General features: G+C 45.6%; 1 protein-coding gene across 1 annotated transcript; it reads left to right on the forward strand.

Annotated features, from left to right (window-relative positions):
- Positions 1-6,476: 6,476 nt before the first annotated feature.
- On the forward strand, positions 6,477-15,376 carry LOC121581637 (opsin-3-like). Its single transcript, XM_041897125.2, has 3 exons — positions 6,477-6,849; positions 14,482-14,810; positions 15,338-15,376. The coding sequence occupies exons 1-3, from the start codon at positions 6,477-6,479 to the stop codon at positions 15,374-15,376; spliced, it is 741 nt and encodes a 246-aa protein (XP_041753059.1).
- The last annotated feature ends 1,762 nt before the right edge of the window (positions 15,377-17,138 follow it).

Here is a 17,138-nt window from a genome sequence, read left to right on the forward strand (position 1 = left end):
AATGGGGCACGGAAGTTTCAGAACGTTGGCAAATAGAAATGACACGACTCACTGTTGATTCATTCTAATTCTATGTGTTCTATATATTAGAGAGTGCTGTAGGTGCCATTCTAAATGTTGCATTTCTATATGCGGTGTTCTGAGTGTTTCACCATAATGAATAGGCCCCTTGGCGCTAAGTTTTGCTTAATTAACATGCAATTACATGCAGATTCCTTATATACTGTAGAATATAGTTTTTTATGAGTGAGTTGTACATTTTCAAAATCATGCATTAGTCATCAAGTTGCCATTTTTGCAGATTTCCATTATGTCATCAAATCAATAGGCTACTAGGGGCTTTATTTAATCCGTATCGCGGAAGTTCAGCTTTTCAGCGTGATCGAAATGTAAAGGCTTTAGCGGAGACCACATTCACAGTAAACGCTGCATATATCAGCTCAATCGGAAATTACCTTTACATTTCTATTGCGGAATCCGTAACACTTCAGCTTTACAGATTGAAGGCAGTTTTTTTTTGTGTGTGGTATTTTTTTAACATTATTAAACATATCAATAAAAAATGGGATTTAGACAGACAATAGGCAACATGCTTTTCAAATTTATACACTGACAGAGATAATTAAAACAAAAATAAATAAAAAGAAAGTAGCATGGAATTCACAGCAACTCTCTCTGAACAGGTCGATTATAACGGTCCATGACATGAGAGACCTGCTTGGTGCTCCATGCAGGCTAGCAGGTAATAGCGGCAGGTAGCTTAGTGGTTAAGAGCGTTGTGCCAGTAACCGAAAGGTTGCTGGTTCTGAGCCGACTAGGTGAAAAATCTGTTGATGTGCCCTTAAGCAAGGCACTTAACCCTAATTGCTCCTGTAAGTCGCTCTGGATAAGAGCGTCTGCTAATATGACTGAAATGTAAAATGTAATATTTCAAGAGAGTTACTTTCACAAGTCAGTCAGGGAGTCATGCGATTCCATTCAGAAATGCATTATGCCCATTATAGCATGGGGGGGGGTTGAGGAAAACAACAAGGAATCCAAAGGAACTGTTTAAATCAAGCCTGAACTGCCTAGTAGCTCTGTCACTGTACTACATACAGTATATCTCAATAGCACCTTTAGAACTCTACTTGTACGACAAGCGAGAATAAACACAGAAACAATGGGATGTGACTGTGGGGAAACACACCCAAAAGGAGAAACAAAAAGTTCAAAAATAATTTAATTGTGCACCTGGCTCTTACTACTGAATGTCTGTGAGCTGGAAAAAAAATTGTTGTTAAGACCTGGCTGCCAAAGTATTCAGACCCCTTGACTTTTTCCACATTTTGTTACGTTGCAGCCTTATTCTAAAATGGATTAATATTTGTTTTCCCCTCATCAATCTACATACAATACACCGTAATGACAAAGCGAAAACAGGTTTTTAGAAATGTTGGCTAATTTATAAAAAAACGGAAATACCTTATTTACATAAGTTCAGACCTTTTGATATGAAACTCGAAATTGAGCTCAGGTGCATCCTGTTTCCATTGATCATCCTTTAAATGTTTCTACAACTTGATTGGAGTCCACCTGTGGTAAATTCAATTGATTGGACATGATTTGGAAAGGCACACACCTATCTTTATAAGGTCCCACAGTTGACAGTGCATGTCAGAGCAAAAGCCAAGCCATGAGGTCGAAGGAATTGTCCGTAGAGCGCCGAGACAGGATTGTGTCGAGGCACAGATCTGGGGAAGGGTACCAAAAAATGTCTGCAGCATTGAAGGTCTCGAAGAACACAGTGGCCTCCATCATTCTTAAATGGAAGAAGTTTGGAACCACCAAGACTCTTCCTAGAGCTGGCCGCACGGCCAAACTGAGCAATTGGGGGAGAAGGGCCTTGGTCAGGGAGGTGACCAAGAACCCGATGGTCACTCTGACAGAGCTCCAGAGTTCCTATGTGGAGATGGGAGAACCTTCCAGAAGGACAACCATCTCTGCAGTACTCCACCAATCAGGCCTTTATGGTAGAGTGGCTAGACCGAAGCCACTCCTCAGTAAAAGGCACATGACAGCCAGCTTGGAGTTTGCCAAAAGGCACCTAAAGGACACTCAGACCATGAGAAACAAGATTATCTGGTCTGATGAAACCAAGATTAAACTCTTTGGCATGAATGCCAAACGTCATGTCTGGAGGAAACCAGGCACCGCTCATCACCTGGCCAATACCATCCCTACGGTGAAGCATGGTGGTGGCAGCATCACGCTGTGGGGATGTTTTTCAGCAGCAGGGACTGGGAGACTAATCAGCATCAAGGGAAAGATGAATGGAGCAAAGCACAGAGAGACAGACTGGGACGAAGGTTCACCTTCCAACAGGACAACAACCCTAAGCACACAGCCAAGACAACGCAGGAGTGGCTTCGGGACAAATCTCTGAATGTCCTTGAGTGGCCCAGCCAGAGCCCGGACTTGAACCCGATCTAACATCTCTGGAGAGACCTGAAAATAGATGTGCAGCGACGCTCCCCATCCAACCTGACAGAGCTTGAGAGGATCTGCAGAGAAGTATGGGAGAAACTGCCCAAATACAGGTGTGCCAAGCTTGTAGCATCATACCCAAGAAGACTCAAGGCTGTAATCGCTGCCAAAGATGCTTCAACAAAGTACTGAGTAAAGGGTCTGAATACTTATGAAAAATTTGTTATTTCAGTTTTTTATTTTTTATTCATTTGCAAAAAATTCTAAAAACCTGTTTTTGCTTTGACATTATTGGGTATTGTGTGTAGATTGATGAGGGAAAAAACTATTTAATCCATGTTTTAATAAGGCTGTAACTTAACAAAACGTGGAAAATACTTTCCGAATGCACTGTATGTAAAATACTTGCAAATACTTGAGGTTAGTTTAGGTGTCACGATCGTCGTAATGATTGGACCAAGGCGCAGCGTGAAATGCGTACATCTTTTATTGAGTACTTACACACAGCAACAAAACAACAAAATGAAACGTGAAGTCCTCGGTCATAAACACAAACCTACACGGAACAAGATCCCACAAAAGACAAGTGCACAACAGGCTGCCTAAGTATGGTTCCCAATCAGAGACAACGAGCCACAGCTGTCTCTAATTGGGAACCACCCCGGCGAACATAGAAAACGAAACATAGAACCTAACACCCAGAAACTAACACATAGAAACTAACACCCTGGCTCAACATATAAAAGTCCCCAGAGCCAGGGCGTGACAGTACCCCCCCCCCAAAGGCGCGGACTGCGACCGCACTAACTAAACCCAACAGGGGAGGGGCCGGGTGGGCATTCCGCCTCGGAGGCGGATCCGGCTCCGGGCATGACCACCACCCTCTAACTAACCCCCCGTAGCGCCCCTGATCTGGTCTGGCCCCGCTGGCTGGAGCTGGACTGGACATCGGTGGAGCAGATTGCTTAGGCTCCGGTGTGGAGCAGCTGACCGGTACCTGACCAGGCACCGGTGAAACAGGCACGGGCTGTGCCGGACTGACGACGCGCACCACAGGCTTGGTGCGGGGAGCAGGAATGGGCCGGACCGGGCTGATGACGCGCACCACTGGCTTGGTGCGGGGAGCAGGTACGGGCCGGACCGGGCTGATGACGTGCACCACTGGCTTGGTGCGGGGAGCAGGAACAGACCGGACCGGACTGGCGGCAGCGCACCACTGGCTTGGTGCGGGGAGCAGGAACGGGCCGGACCGGGCTGACGACGCAGCGCACCACTGGCTTGGTGCGGGGAGCAGGAACAGGCCGGACCGGGCTGGCGACGCACACCACTGGCTTGGTGCGGGAGCAGGAACAGGCCGGACCGGGCTGGCGTCACGCACCACTGGGTTGGTGCGGGGGGCAGGAACAGGCCGGACCGGGCTGGCGACGCGCACCAATGGCTTGGTGCGGGGAGCAGGAACAGGCCGGACTGGGCTGGCGACGCGCACCACTGGCTTGGTGCGAGGGGCAGGAACAGGCCGGGCCGGGCTGGCGACGCGCACCACAGGCTTGGTGCGAGGGACAGGAACAGGCCGGACCGGGCTGGCGACGTGCACCACTGGCTTGGTGCGAGGGGCAGGAACAGGCCGGGCTGGCGATACGCACCACAGGCTTGGTGCGAGGGCAGGAACAGGCCGGGCCGGGCTGGCGACATGCACCACAGGCTTGGTGCGAGGGGCAGGAACAGGCCGGGCCGGGCTGGCGACGCGCACCACAGGCTTGGTGCTAGGGGCAGGAACAGGCCGGGCCGGACTGGGAACACGCACCACTAACTTAGTGCGGGGAGCAGGAACGGGTTGGGCCGTACTGGGAACACGCACCACTAACCTAGTGCGGGGAACAGGAACGGGTCGGGCCGTACTGGGAACACGCACCACTAACTTAGTGCGGGGAGCAGGAACGGGTCGGGCCGGACTGGGAACACGCACCACTAACTTAGTGCGGGGAGCAGGAACGGGTCGGGCCGGACTGGGAACACGCACCACTAACTTAGTGCGGGGAGCGGGAACGGGTCGGGCCGGACTGGGAACACGCACCACTAACTTAGTGCGGGGAGCAGGAACGGGTCGGGCCGTACTGGGAACACGCACCACTAACTTAGTGCGGGGAGCAGGAACGGGTCGGGCCGTACTGGGAACACGCACCACTAACTTAGTGCGGGGAGCAGGAACGGGTCGGGCCGTACTGGGAACACGCACCACTAACTTAGTGCGGGGAACAGGAATGGGCCTGACCGCACTGGGAACACACACCACTGGCCTTGTGCGGGAATCAGGAACGGGCCGGACCGGACTGGTGACACACACCACTTGCTTGGTGCGAGGAGCGGGACTGGGTTTCCTCATAAACCTCCGCTCCCTCTGCTGCCTACTCAGTTCCTCTTGCCGTGCCTCCACACTCTCCTTCTCCCTCCTGACCAATAGCCCCCGTAACCTGGTGGCCTCCTCTCCTAGTCCACAAACTCGCCCTGTAGCTGCCTCCAGCAGCCCCGTCGTCCATGCCGTGTGCCCCCCCCAGAAACTAACACATAGAAACTAACACCCTGGCTCAACATATAAAAGTCCCCAGAGCCAGGGCGTGACATTAGGCTTGTCCAGTATACAGTGGAATGATTGAAATAGACCCAAAAAGTATTTGCTAGTATTTGTGGCAATGTATTACTTTCACCCATATATCCTAAACCACACTGGCTCTGTTAAGATCAGAGCTCTGAACAGGAGCTCTAATCTTTTAAAAAAAAGGGTATGAAATGTCCTATCTTCTCAGTCTGAGATCCTCCATCACCTACTGTGAAAACAAAACACACCTTACTGATAACGAACCGACTATAGTGGATTTGCAACGTTAACTTTGTTTTACTGAGAAATGATTAATGGCCCTAACAACGAACACAGACTGATAGCGAGCACAAAACAGGCACGTGCTGTATGTAGCCCATAACCGACTTACATTTGATTTTTTATATTTTAAGGAGTGATTAAGTGCTACGAATGAAAAGGCAAGTAAAACAACAGGGACAGTATTGGCCTGAAACAGACGACTCTTCACTCAGGAGATTCTGAAATGGTCCGCACCGTTGATTGTTGGCGATTTCTAGAACAGTGATGTCAAATTGGCTATGACTTCAGGACACACACAGGCTGCAGGACCATGGACAGCGGCCGCATCCAACAGGAACGTGTGGTGGTTACTACCGCACAGAATAACATTAGCCTGTCACTGAAACCATCCACAGCACTCCGTTTAGCCTAGGTTTGGTTAAATTTTAGTCAAAAGAAGTTGAGAGTCGGCAGCATATGGATGGTGTAGCCTACTGTAGCTCATTTGTCCTGTAGTGGAAGTGGCAGCAGTATAATTTGTGTTCGCTCGCTCGCTGTCATCCTCACTGCTTTTCAGGTCATTTGTCCCCCTGTGAGGACGGTCAGTGCTATCCGGTATCCTTGGGACGTCTATAGCCTAAACCGTAAACGTAACCCTTACCCTAACCTTAATCCTAACCATAACCCCTTAACTCAACCATTTTACATTTCAACTGCAAATGGGATAGGGACGTCCCAAGGATCCCGGATAGCATCCCACGGACCCTGTGAGGACGTGATGTTCCCTGGCGTAGACGTCAGCTGTGAAAGTGGTACAGCAATATAAACACTGACTGAGGAAGTCTAGTCCAGCGGTGTGTGTGGATTTTAACTAGCCTACCACACGGTGGAGCACAGCCTCGTCAAACTTTGTGCTGGTTTGAAACCCTGAACTAGAAAACAAAGTTCTACATTCCCAACGAGCGCGTAGCCTATTTTGATCCACTTTTGGAAAACAAATTCCTCAAAGCAACAAGTGACTCTGCCATCAACTTTAATGGATTGTTAGTCAACTCAGAAGCCCAAATTGTTCGACTTTTTCCTAAAAATGCCAACCACTCTCTAGCTCTTGTTCAATCCACTGCGCGCACCTGTGTCGCGAAAACGGATTGCGATGATCGTGTCCAACGTGAGCTTCAGCGGCTGCACGAGGGCCAATAGCGCGCTGTGTGCGGGTGCTGCAGACAGGCACCTGGAACACAACTCGTACCGCACCACTCTCAGCCCGACTGGGAACCTGATAGTCGCTGTGTGTTTGGGCTTTATTGGCACCTTCGGATTCCTCAACAACCTCCTGGTTCTCGTCCTCTTCCGCCGCTACAAAGTGCTGCGCTCGCCTATCAACCTGCTACTGATTAACATTTCCTTCAGTGATCTGCTGGTGTGTGTGGTGGGAACTCCGTTCAGTTTCGCGGCAAGTACACAGGGAAGATGGCTCATAGGAGAAAGTGGGTGTGTATGGTACGGCTTTGCAAATTCACTATTAGGTAAGTGTACTGTACAGTTGCTCCATTGATGTTCGGTTATGTTTCAAAATGTGTTTTTAAAAGATGTAGGCTACTCTAGATGTTGTGTGCGCTTTTGGAATCTGGCCAGCACAATGCGTAAAGAGGGGATAGCCTATGCTTGGTAGTTTTATTTTATACATTAATTTGAATATCACAACAGCACGTCGATAGGCTTCATCCGGCATACAGTGGTTTGCAGGTCGAGGTTGATGATGGCCCAGAACTTCCATATATCACAACTTAAAATATTCTCTTAAACCGCAACATCCCCTCTGAAGTCTAGTCACTAATTTATTTTTGATAGCTAAAAAAAATACAAAATAAAAATATCTTGACATACACATTTTTTAAAACAGGCTAGTAAAAAATTATCTCGGATCAATCGACCAATCTGAAATATGTTGTTCATCATTGTAACTATAGGCTACATGAAAATAGCTCTGCCGTCCACTGGCGTCCAGATGCATTAAATGACTCATCTTATTTGCAAACAGTGTTTAGACATTTTGTTTAGTCTTTTATAAGTATTTAAAGCTTCCTTCCGACCGTGTTGTGAGTCATATACTGTCGGTTATTTAGTCTATGGTAATAGTTTTCAGGGACTGTCAGGAAGGCTACCATCAAAGTGACCATGGAATATGTTGACTTCAAAGGATAATGAAAAGGCGTTTTAGGGCACCGGCAGGTCGCTGTCATGTACTCTCACCAACCTCGCATTTTTTGTTGGTTGACTGTGGCAATAGTGCAAGACATATTGTAAAGTCGACGATAGACTCACCATAGGCCTCCTCGCCAAGAATGATATATACAATTATATTGCTCAGAAGATGCTTAGAGCTTCAGTCACAATCAGCTGTGTGTGTTATAACTGTCTATTTAAGCAATAAGGCCCGAGGGGGTGTGGTATATGGCCAATATACCATGGCTAAGGGCTGTTCTTAAGCACGACACAATGCAGAGTGCCTAGACACAACCCTTAGCCGTGGTATAATAGCCATATATCACAAACCCCTGAGGTGCCTTATTGCTATTATAAAGTGATTACCAACGTTATTAGAGCAGTACAAATAAATGTTTTGTCATACCTGTGGTACAGTAGACGGTCTGATATACCACGTCTGTCAGCCAATCAGCATTCAGGGCTTGAACCACCCCGTTTATAATTACTGATAAACCATGCTGTGTAAAAGGCTCGCTTTGCTGTCTACCGGATATTCAGGATACCCTTGACTTAATATCATGTGATTTCAAGGGAGCTGAATTGTGAAATGTTATCCGTTCTGTGATGCTGTTTCACTCCCTCACAAATGTCTGGAGTTTCTCTTGATTATTTGATTTAGAACTGTACCATGCTGGCTTAGTCTCATGAGATCAATTGTCTGGTGATGTAAATACTCCAGACTGGCTTATTCAAGAGATATCAGTCGACCTCTTTGTGTTTTTGTTTTTACTGTTGTTTTTGGTGTTGGGCACCCTCATAATCTCCCAAAGCCAACCTGTCTTGCTGCATTGCACATTGCACTGTCCAAAGTGCATTAGTCCATCCAACCAGGCCTCAATAGGCTGTACAGGAAGAATCATCTATATTCCTGCAATCCTGCAAATTATATTGTGTGATACTCCAGCAGGGTGTAATTCATTTGTTAGAGTCACTGTTGAAGTGATTATTTCTCAGTTTCAGTGTTATGGACTCAGGCAGGTAGGAACTGTCATATATCATCATTATGCGTCATACATCATCATTATGCGTCATACATCATCATTATGCGTCATACATCATCAGTATGCGTCATACATCATCAGTATGCGTCATACATCATCATTATGCGTCATATATCATCAGTATGCGTCATACATCATCATTATGCGTCATACATCATCAGTATGTTTCATACATCATGCTGATAAGAGAGAATCACTTTTGGGGACCAAAACAGAAAGTATACACATAGTATACAAACAATTTGTATAAGTTTGGTATCAGAATAAACATCTTGATACGCGCGATAGAGTGTGAAGCAAAAGTCTGCACTCGTCAGCACCCACACTGTTAGCTGTGTGACAGCAAACACTGACCAGGGATAACCTCTCACTTCAGAGCCAATTCAGAGTTCAGGTAAGCGTGCACAACTCAGACTTTCGTGTAACTTAACCTTGGTCTGCTCCTGCTGAATTCAGAAGTTGAACTGTACTCTGCATTCGGTCCTGATAAGCCTAGTGTTTTCTACCAAGGTCAGTGAGAATGCCTAACAGTAAAGGGAAGCACAATCCCTTTATCCTAACATGATACAACAGGAATTGGCAAGTAAATAAATGAATTAGGGCCAGCATACCTGTGGGACGCTTTCGCCACCTTGTAGTCCATGCCCTGACACCTTGTAGTCCATGCCCTGACACCTTGTAGTCCATGCCCTGACACCTTGTAGTCCATGCCCTGACACCTTGTAGTCCATGCCCTGACACCTTGTAGTCCATGCCCTGACACCTTGTAGTCCATGCCCTGACACCTTGTAGTCCATGCCCTGACACCTTGTAGTCCATGCCCTGACACCTTGTAGTCCATGCCCTGACACCTTGTAGTCCATGCCCTGACACCTTGTAGTCCATTCCCTGACACCTTGTAGTCCATTTCCTGACACCTTGTAGTCCATGCCCTGACACCTTGTAGTCAATGCCCTGACACCTTGTAGTCCATGACCTGACACCTTGTAGTCCATTTCCTGACACCTTGTAGTCCATTCCCAGACACCTTGTAGTCCATGCCCTGACACCTTGTAGTCCATTTCCTGACACCTTGTAGTCCATTTCCTGACACCTTGTAGTCCATGCCCTGACACCTTGTAGTCAATGCCCTGACACCTTGTAGTCCATGCCCTGACACCTTGTAGTCCATGCCCTGACACCTTGTAGTCCATGCCCTGACACCTTGTACTCCATGCCCTGACACCTTGTAGTCCATGCCCTGACACCTTGTAGTCCATGCCCTGACACCTTGTAGTCCATTCCCTGACACCTTGTAGTCCATTTCCTGACACCTTGTAGTCCATGCCCTGACACCTTGTAGTCAATGCCCTGACACCTTGTAGTCCATGACCTGACACCTTGTAGTCCATTTCCTGACACCTTGTAGTCCATTCCCAGACACCTTGTAGTCCATGCCCTGACACCTTGTAGTCCATTTCCTGACACCTTGTAGTCCATTTCCTGACACCTTGTAGTCCATGCCCTGACACCTTGTAGTCAATGCCCTGACACCTTGTAGTCCATGCCCTGACACCTTGTAGTCCATTTCCTGACACCTTGTAGTCCATTCCCAGACACCTTGTAGTCCATGCCCTGACACCTTGTAGTCCATGCCCTGACACCTTGTAGTCCATTTCCTGACACCTTGTAGTCCATTTCCTGACACCTTGTAGTCCATGCCCTGACAAATTGTAGTCCATGCCCTGACAAATTGTAGTCCATGCCCTGACAAATTGTAGTCCTCCCTGACACCTTGTAGTCCATGCCCTGACAAATTGTAGTCCAGCCCTGACACCTTGTAGTCCATGCCCTGACAAATTGTAGTCCATACCCTGACACCTTGTAGTCCATGCCCTGACAAATTGAGGCTGTTCTGAGGGAAAAAGGGGGTGCAACTCAATAATAGGAAGGGGTTCCCAGTGTTTTGTACACTCAGTGTATATGATGGGAGGTGGGATTTTTACAGCATCAGTATTCCAATACAGCCTTGCAGATATCAGACAGTCATTTGTACTTTAACCTTTCGTTCATACAAATAAAAATCCTACACAGTTTATGTTAGGCTTTCAGATACTCTATCTTGTCAGTGTCGATTCTTTGACCTTTTGTGCCTATAGCAAGACTTGATAATGGCTGTCTAGCAATGATCAGCAACCAACTTGACAGAGCTTGAAGAACTGTAAAAATAATAATGTGCAAATATTGTCCAATCCAGGTGTGCAAAGCTCTTAGAGACTTACCCAGAAAGACTCACAGCTGTAATCGCTGCCAAAGGTGATGCTAACATGTATTGACTCAGCGGATTGAATACTTATGTAATCAAGATATATTAGTGTTTCATATTTCATAAATTGTTTACAAATGTTAGAGTTTTTCTTCCACTTTGACATTACAGAGTACTTTGTGTAGACCGTTGTAAAAAAAAAAAAGACAATTAAATCAATTTTAATCCCACCTTGTAACACAACAAAATGTGGAAAAAAGTCAAGGGGTGTGAATACTTTCTGAAGGCACTGTACATTTCAATTCTATACCTAGAGTCCAAACCTTTAACGATGGGCCTCCATTCATTCTCTTGCTGATTATATTTTTCTTATGGTACAAAAGATTCTGACTCTAGTTTATGTATTTTGTACAGATTTTGTACAGCCTTACTCTTCAAATATGAGCCCATACAGACTAGGGTTGAGCTACAGATATAGGGTGTATGCATGAAAACCTTTTGCAAAACAGTTGTGGTGAAATGCGGTGAGCTCTCAAGTATCTATTTGATAGGGAAACTTGTCCGAAACATTGGACTGATTAAACATCTCCAGATGTTTAGTTATCGGCCAAAATGGAAATCAGAAATGACGGCAGCCAATTATTTGGCAAATATAGGTATAATTTAATCCTGTGTTTGTTTTCATTCCATCTTGTGTGGGACAAACCGTATAATACCAAAACATTTACTTTATTCACATTTTTCTGTGAAAAACAAAACACACAATGCATGAGGGACTAACCCAAGATGGGGGAACTGCTCAAATGAATTTCATCTTCAGATCACATTTATTTTGAGGATATTACATTAAGCTGGCCTCTCTGATTACACCGGGGTCTTAGTTTAAAAAGACAAGACGTGAAGTCCAACGAGTTGGTGTCCCACTCCACAAGGCCCTACTTTGAATAATCAGTCCCATGTCGATTACATGCTAGCGAGCTGGCCCAATCTTGGGCAGAGGCATCTGCTTGGCCAACTAACATAACCTGTTTACAAAAAGTCCAAATTAACCTTAAATAAGATTTGCGTTATTCCCTGACGGCCAAGGACGGACGCCGGTTGGTTCCTCCACATAACGACGGGAATATTAGATTTCATATTAGCTGTCACTCTGTGTGAGTCATGGATGAAAGGCTTTCAATATTTTAGAGTCATTCGATTTGATTTGAGTAATTTGTTGGCTGTATGTAGCTCTCCATCAGCGGAGCATCAACTTTATTAGATGGTTTGTTGCTTGATTATATGTTAGATGTCACTGTTTTCTGGGGTCAGAGCACGGAGAAGATACTGGACACTTTATTATATGGACTATCTGGATGTCTATGTATAGAAACCATGAGATACTGTAGTATATTGGTGCCATTTTCTTTATATTGCAATTTTAACTCATAAAGCCACAAATCTCACCAGCCCAGGTGGGTCAAGAGTATCATTGAAAACATCACACGTTTCTACTGACAGCCTGAGCAAGCAAACCCACATTAATTTAGTAGCCGGGACCGTATGAGGTAAACATGTGACTAATATGTCAGAGCTTTGCCTTCGGCTTAGATAGTCAACAGCGAATATATCACACATGTACGCAGACATGAATGTAATTTATTAATACTGTGAACCTGCTTGCGTGCACACACACACACTGTCAGACATGCAGAGGCAACAAGTGTCAGCTGTGGATGGTTGTCTCTGATTGGGAGCCATATTTATAGAGGCTGTTTTCCCACAATAGTGGTGGGATCTTGTTTCCAGTTGGTTTGTGTTAGACCGTTGACTGTCACGTTATCGTTTTGTTGTTTTGTCGTGTATCTAATAAAGAGTATGTTCGTCTGCAACGCTGCGCCTTGGTCCTCCTCATCTGTTCCCGACGATCGTGACACACACACACACGCACACACACCTAAACAACCTGCACTGACAGAGCCCAAGGACAATATCTCCCATTGCCTTTATAAGCTGAGGAGAACTATACAGCAAAAAAGGTCTGTTTCACACTTTTAAATTAGAGGACTGGTTGGGTCTGCTTCACTGCTATTGGAAATCAATGGCCGTGAAGGACATCCTCATGGATCATTTTCACTTCAAAGTAAATGACAAACAAGATAAAGAAGATGAGGGGTCAGGTTTCGGGGTTGCAGGAAGTGTGTGCATTGACAGGTTACAAAGGATACAATGCTCTATGAAAGATTTTGTGGCATCAATTAATTGCTGATATAATGGGCCCTCTTCCATAACGTCTAAAAGCTTAATTCTGCATGCCCTTTGATACTTTATGTGAAGCAATCACACTTACATTTTCTATAGTGTACATTGGAATCTCTCTTTGCAAAGTAATAACAACCTATATGAATTCATTCCAGTACATTTACATTTACATTTACGTCATTTAGCAGACGCTCTTATCCAGAGCGACTTACAAATTGGTGCATTCACCTTATAGCCAGTGGGTTAGGGTTAGGTTTTTTTTTTTTTTTTGGTGGGGTGGGGTAAGGGGGGAGTTAGAAGGATTACTTTATCCTATCCCAGGTGTTCCTTAAAGAGGTGGGGTTTCAAATGTCTCCGGAAGGTGGTGAGTGACTCCGCTGTCCTGGCGTCGTGAGGGAGCTTGTTCCACCATTGGGGTGCCAGAGCAGCGAACAGTTTTGACTGGGCTGAGCGGGAACTGTGCTTCCGCAGAGGTAGGGGAGCCAGCAGGCCAGAGGTGGATGAACGCAATGCCCTCGTTTGGGTGTAGGGACTGATCAGAGCCTGAAGGTACGGAGGTGCCGTTCCCCTCAGTAGGATGCCAGCATACACTCAAGCATTATATAATCTATTATAAACTGGGTGGTTCGAGCCCTGCATGCTGATTGGCTGACAGAAGTGGTATATCAGTCCATATACCACGGGTGTGACAAAATATTTATTTTTACTGCTCTAATTACATGGTAACCAGTTTATATCGTCTTGGAACACCTTACAAAATAATTTTAAACTGGAAGAACTTGTCCCGATTGGTGTTTTTAAATCTCTGATGAAGGATTTTGAGGCTGATTCCCTGACCTGTCAATGTTTTTAATTTGCTGTTTTTGATATTGTTATACTCTTGTGAATTCATGAATGTTTTTTTACTAGATTACTTGTAGTTTTTCATGTTGTCTGTCTGTAATTTTTTGTAATGACTTGGTGCTGCCTATCTTGGCCAGGACGCTCTTGAAAAAGAGATTTTAAATCTCAATGAGCCCTTCCTGGTTAAATAAAGGTTAAATAAAAATAAATAAAAATATAACAGCAATAAGGCACGAGGGGGTGTGGTATATGGCCAATATACCACGGCTAAGGGCTGTTCTTAGGCACGACGCAATGCAGAGTGCCTGGACACAGCCCTTAGCCGTGGTATATTGGACATATATCACAAACCCCTGAGGTGCCTTATTGCTGTTATAAAGTGGTTACCATGTAATGAGCACTCCTACTGTTTAGTCTGCCTTTTGTTCGAACACCCCAAAGGTAAACGTTTGTTTGAAGTCAGGAGTGTTGTCTGTGTTGTTGTCTTGACCCCCCGTATGAACTCCTGTATTGGCCCTGTTCTACATAGTCTGAGCGTACGCCTGTGTTCTCGTTCCCAGGCATCGTGTCCCTAATCTCCCTGGCCGTGCTCTCCTACGAGCGTTACAGTACCATGATGGGCCCAACCGAGGCCGACTCCACCAACTACCGGAAGGTAGCCTTGGGCATCGCTTTCTCCTGGGTCTACTCACTGATGTGGACCCTGCCGCCGCTCTTCGGCTGGAGCCGCTACGGACCCGAGGGGCCCGGCACCACCTGTTCCGTGGACTGGATGGCCAAGAGCGTCAACAACGTCTCGTACATCATCTCGCTCTTTGTTTTCTGTTTCATCATTCCCTTCCTGGTCATAGTGTATTGCTATGCTAAGCTGATGCATGCAATCAAACAGGTGAGTAGGACAATAGCACTTATTAATTAATTTACTCATAACAGTGGCTATTGCACACTACTAAATGCATGGACTATTGTTAATTGTTCTCAGCAGTGCTGAGTTGCAGATACAGAGACATACAGTGTGTTATCACCATTGTGCCCCCCCGACACACACTGTGGGGTATTTTTGCAGTAACTTTATTGTTAAGGAACATTTCCACCTGCCTTAAAATGCCTTAAAATCTTTTTCAGCCATTGTCCAAGTTCAGCGGTTAAATACGGTATATGGAATAAACCACAATTGTGTCTAAGCCTGCAACCATTACATATGTTACGATATTTCCAACTTGTCTCACGTGTACGTTCATAACGTGTGCGTTATTACCGCACTAAATCATGATGAACTATGGCAACTCCTGTTTTCACTTCCACACTCATCTCTTACTGGGGAAATATGAGCAGACAAGCTGTAAAGGCAGCGTTGTCTCTCCCGGGAGGTCTCTCTCTCTCAGTGTATCTCACCCCGCTCTGATTTCTTTCCAGGAGTACAGCTCACTCAACTGTCAGTGCATCATGTCTTAAATGATAAATACTCAGCGGCTCTTCAACAACCATGAGGAGCAACATGTAGCCATGAATTATAACCAGAGTTTCCATTATTTTAATAAGCAGATCCTTCCTTCCTTCCTTCCTTCCTTCCTTCCTTCCTTCCTTCCTTCCTTCCTTCCTTCCTTCCTTCCTTCCTTCCTTCCTTCCTTCCTTCCTTCCTTCCTTCCTTCCTTCCTTCCTTCCTTCCTTCCTTCCTTCCTTCCTTCCTTCCTTCCTTCCTTCCTTCCTTCCTTCCTTCCTTCCTTCCTTCCTTCCTTCCTTCCTTCCTTCCTTCCTTCTCTTCCTTCCTCCCTCCCTCCTTTCTTTCTTTTTTAAATGTTCTTTCTTCTCAAAGTATTTATTGTCAGGCAGGTACTTGACCGATAAAGCAGAGAAGCTGACAGCGTTGAATTCCCCAATCTAATAAAGTGCTCGTCTTTGGTCCGAGCCACACGGGGATAGCGAAATCGATTCATCTATTTTAAGCTGTGACTGGCTCCACCATCTCTACCTTATCAATGATAAATAGCCAATCAAGGTAGGGGAGGTGAGGGAGGGAGGGATGTTTAGAATGATGCAGCTTACCCATTGTGGGTGTTATTGTATTTTTTATAAATAGGGGTGTTTATCAGTAGAGAGGAGTTGGTTGTGGAATCTTTATAGAATCTTTATTGGTTCCTGTAGTAAGCCTGCTGTAGTAAGTGTCCTCTATGTAAGGACAGAGAGAGGGAGTCTGTTCCAGGTAGAACCCCTTTGGGTTCCATGTAGAACCCTTTCCACAGAGGGTTCTTCATAGAACCCAAAATAGTTCTACCTGGAACCAAAAAGGGTTCTACCTGGAACCAACAAAGGTTATCCTATGGGGACAGCCGAAGAACCCTTTTGGAAAACGTATTTTCTAAGAGTTTAGTACCCTGAAACCTACACCAAGTCACTCCGTATCCTTGACTTAAATCAAATAAAATGTTATTTGTCACATGCTTCGTAAGAAACAGGTGTAGACTAACAGTGAAATGATTACTTACCGGTCCTTCCCAACAATGCAGAGAGAATGTGGTATTTGATTGATCAATGCCTATGGATGCCATGTAATATCCTGTAGTACCCTTGCTTTTCCTTTTCCAAACACAGACTTGTCTGTAGATAAACATGTAGCTAACACTTTGAATGGAGAGTATACATTGACAATAATCTGTTAAAACACAACACTCTCAGAAAAACAAGTTCCAAAAGGGTTCTTCGGCTGTTCCCATGGGAGAACCCTTTGAAGAACCCTTTTGGGTTCATCAGTCTCTCATTCACAATTTGACAAGCACTTGATAATGCCTCGAATTTCACGGCAGCATGCCCTTTGTGTGGCTGTACTGCGCCCTTGGCCCGGACTGCTGTGTTGTGCCCTTCTCCCTGAATGCTGGGCGCGCCGAAGCACCTCTCACTCACATAGCTCTCCATCACGTGATCGGGTCTTTCTTACAGGCTACAAGTGAAGACCGACACATCGGGGATGCAACTGCGCGTGCCCTTGTCCAATTCCGAGGTGCATATTGAAGATATAGGAAGAACTGTCCACATTTATTTTTCGTCAGCCAACAAGATGAGTAGGCCTAACGAACAGCAAAAGCACTAGCCTATGTCAATCTATTTTTTTATTTTTTTATTTCACCTTTATTTAACCAGGTAAGCCAGTTGAGAACAAGTTCTCATTTACAACTGCGACCTGGCCAAGATAAAGCAAAGCAGTGCGATAAAAACAACA

Source organism: Coregonus clupeaformis, chromosome 14, assembly GCF_020615455.1.
Source record: "Coregonus clupeaformis isolate EN_2021a chromosome 14, ASM2061545v1, whole genome shotgun sequence".
Taxonomy (NCBI): Eukaryota; Metazoa; Chordata; class Actinopteri; order Salmoniformes; family Salmonidae; genus Coregonus; species Coregonus clupeaformis.

What these genes read in the sequence shown, in the direction of transcription:
- LOC121581637 (XM_041897125.2), top strand. Translation starts at nt 6,477, where the DNA reads ATGATCGTGTCCAACGTGAGCTTCAGCGGCTGCACGAGGGCCAATAGC. An exon ending in CTTTGCAAATTCACTATTAG is followed by an intron (nt 6,850 to 14,481) that starts GTAAGTGTACTG and finishes TCTCGTTCCCAG; the next exon opens with GCATCGTGTCCCTAATCTCC. An exon ending in TGATGCATGCAATCAAACAG is followed by an intron (nt 14,811 to 15,337) that starts GTGAGTAGGACA and finishes ATTTCTTTCCAG; the next exon opens with GAGTACAGCTCACTCAACTG.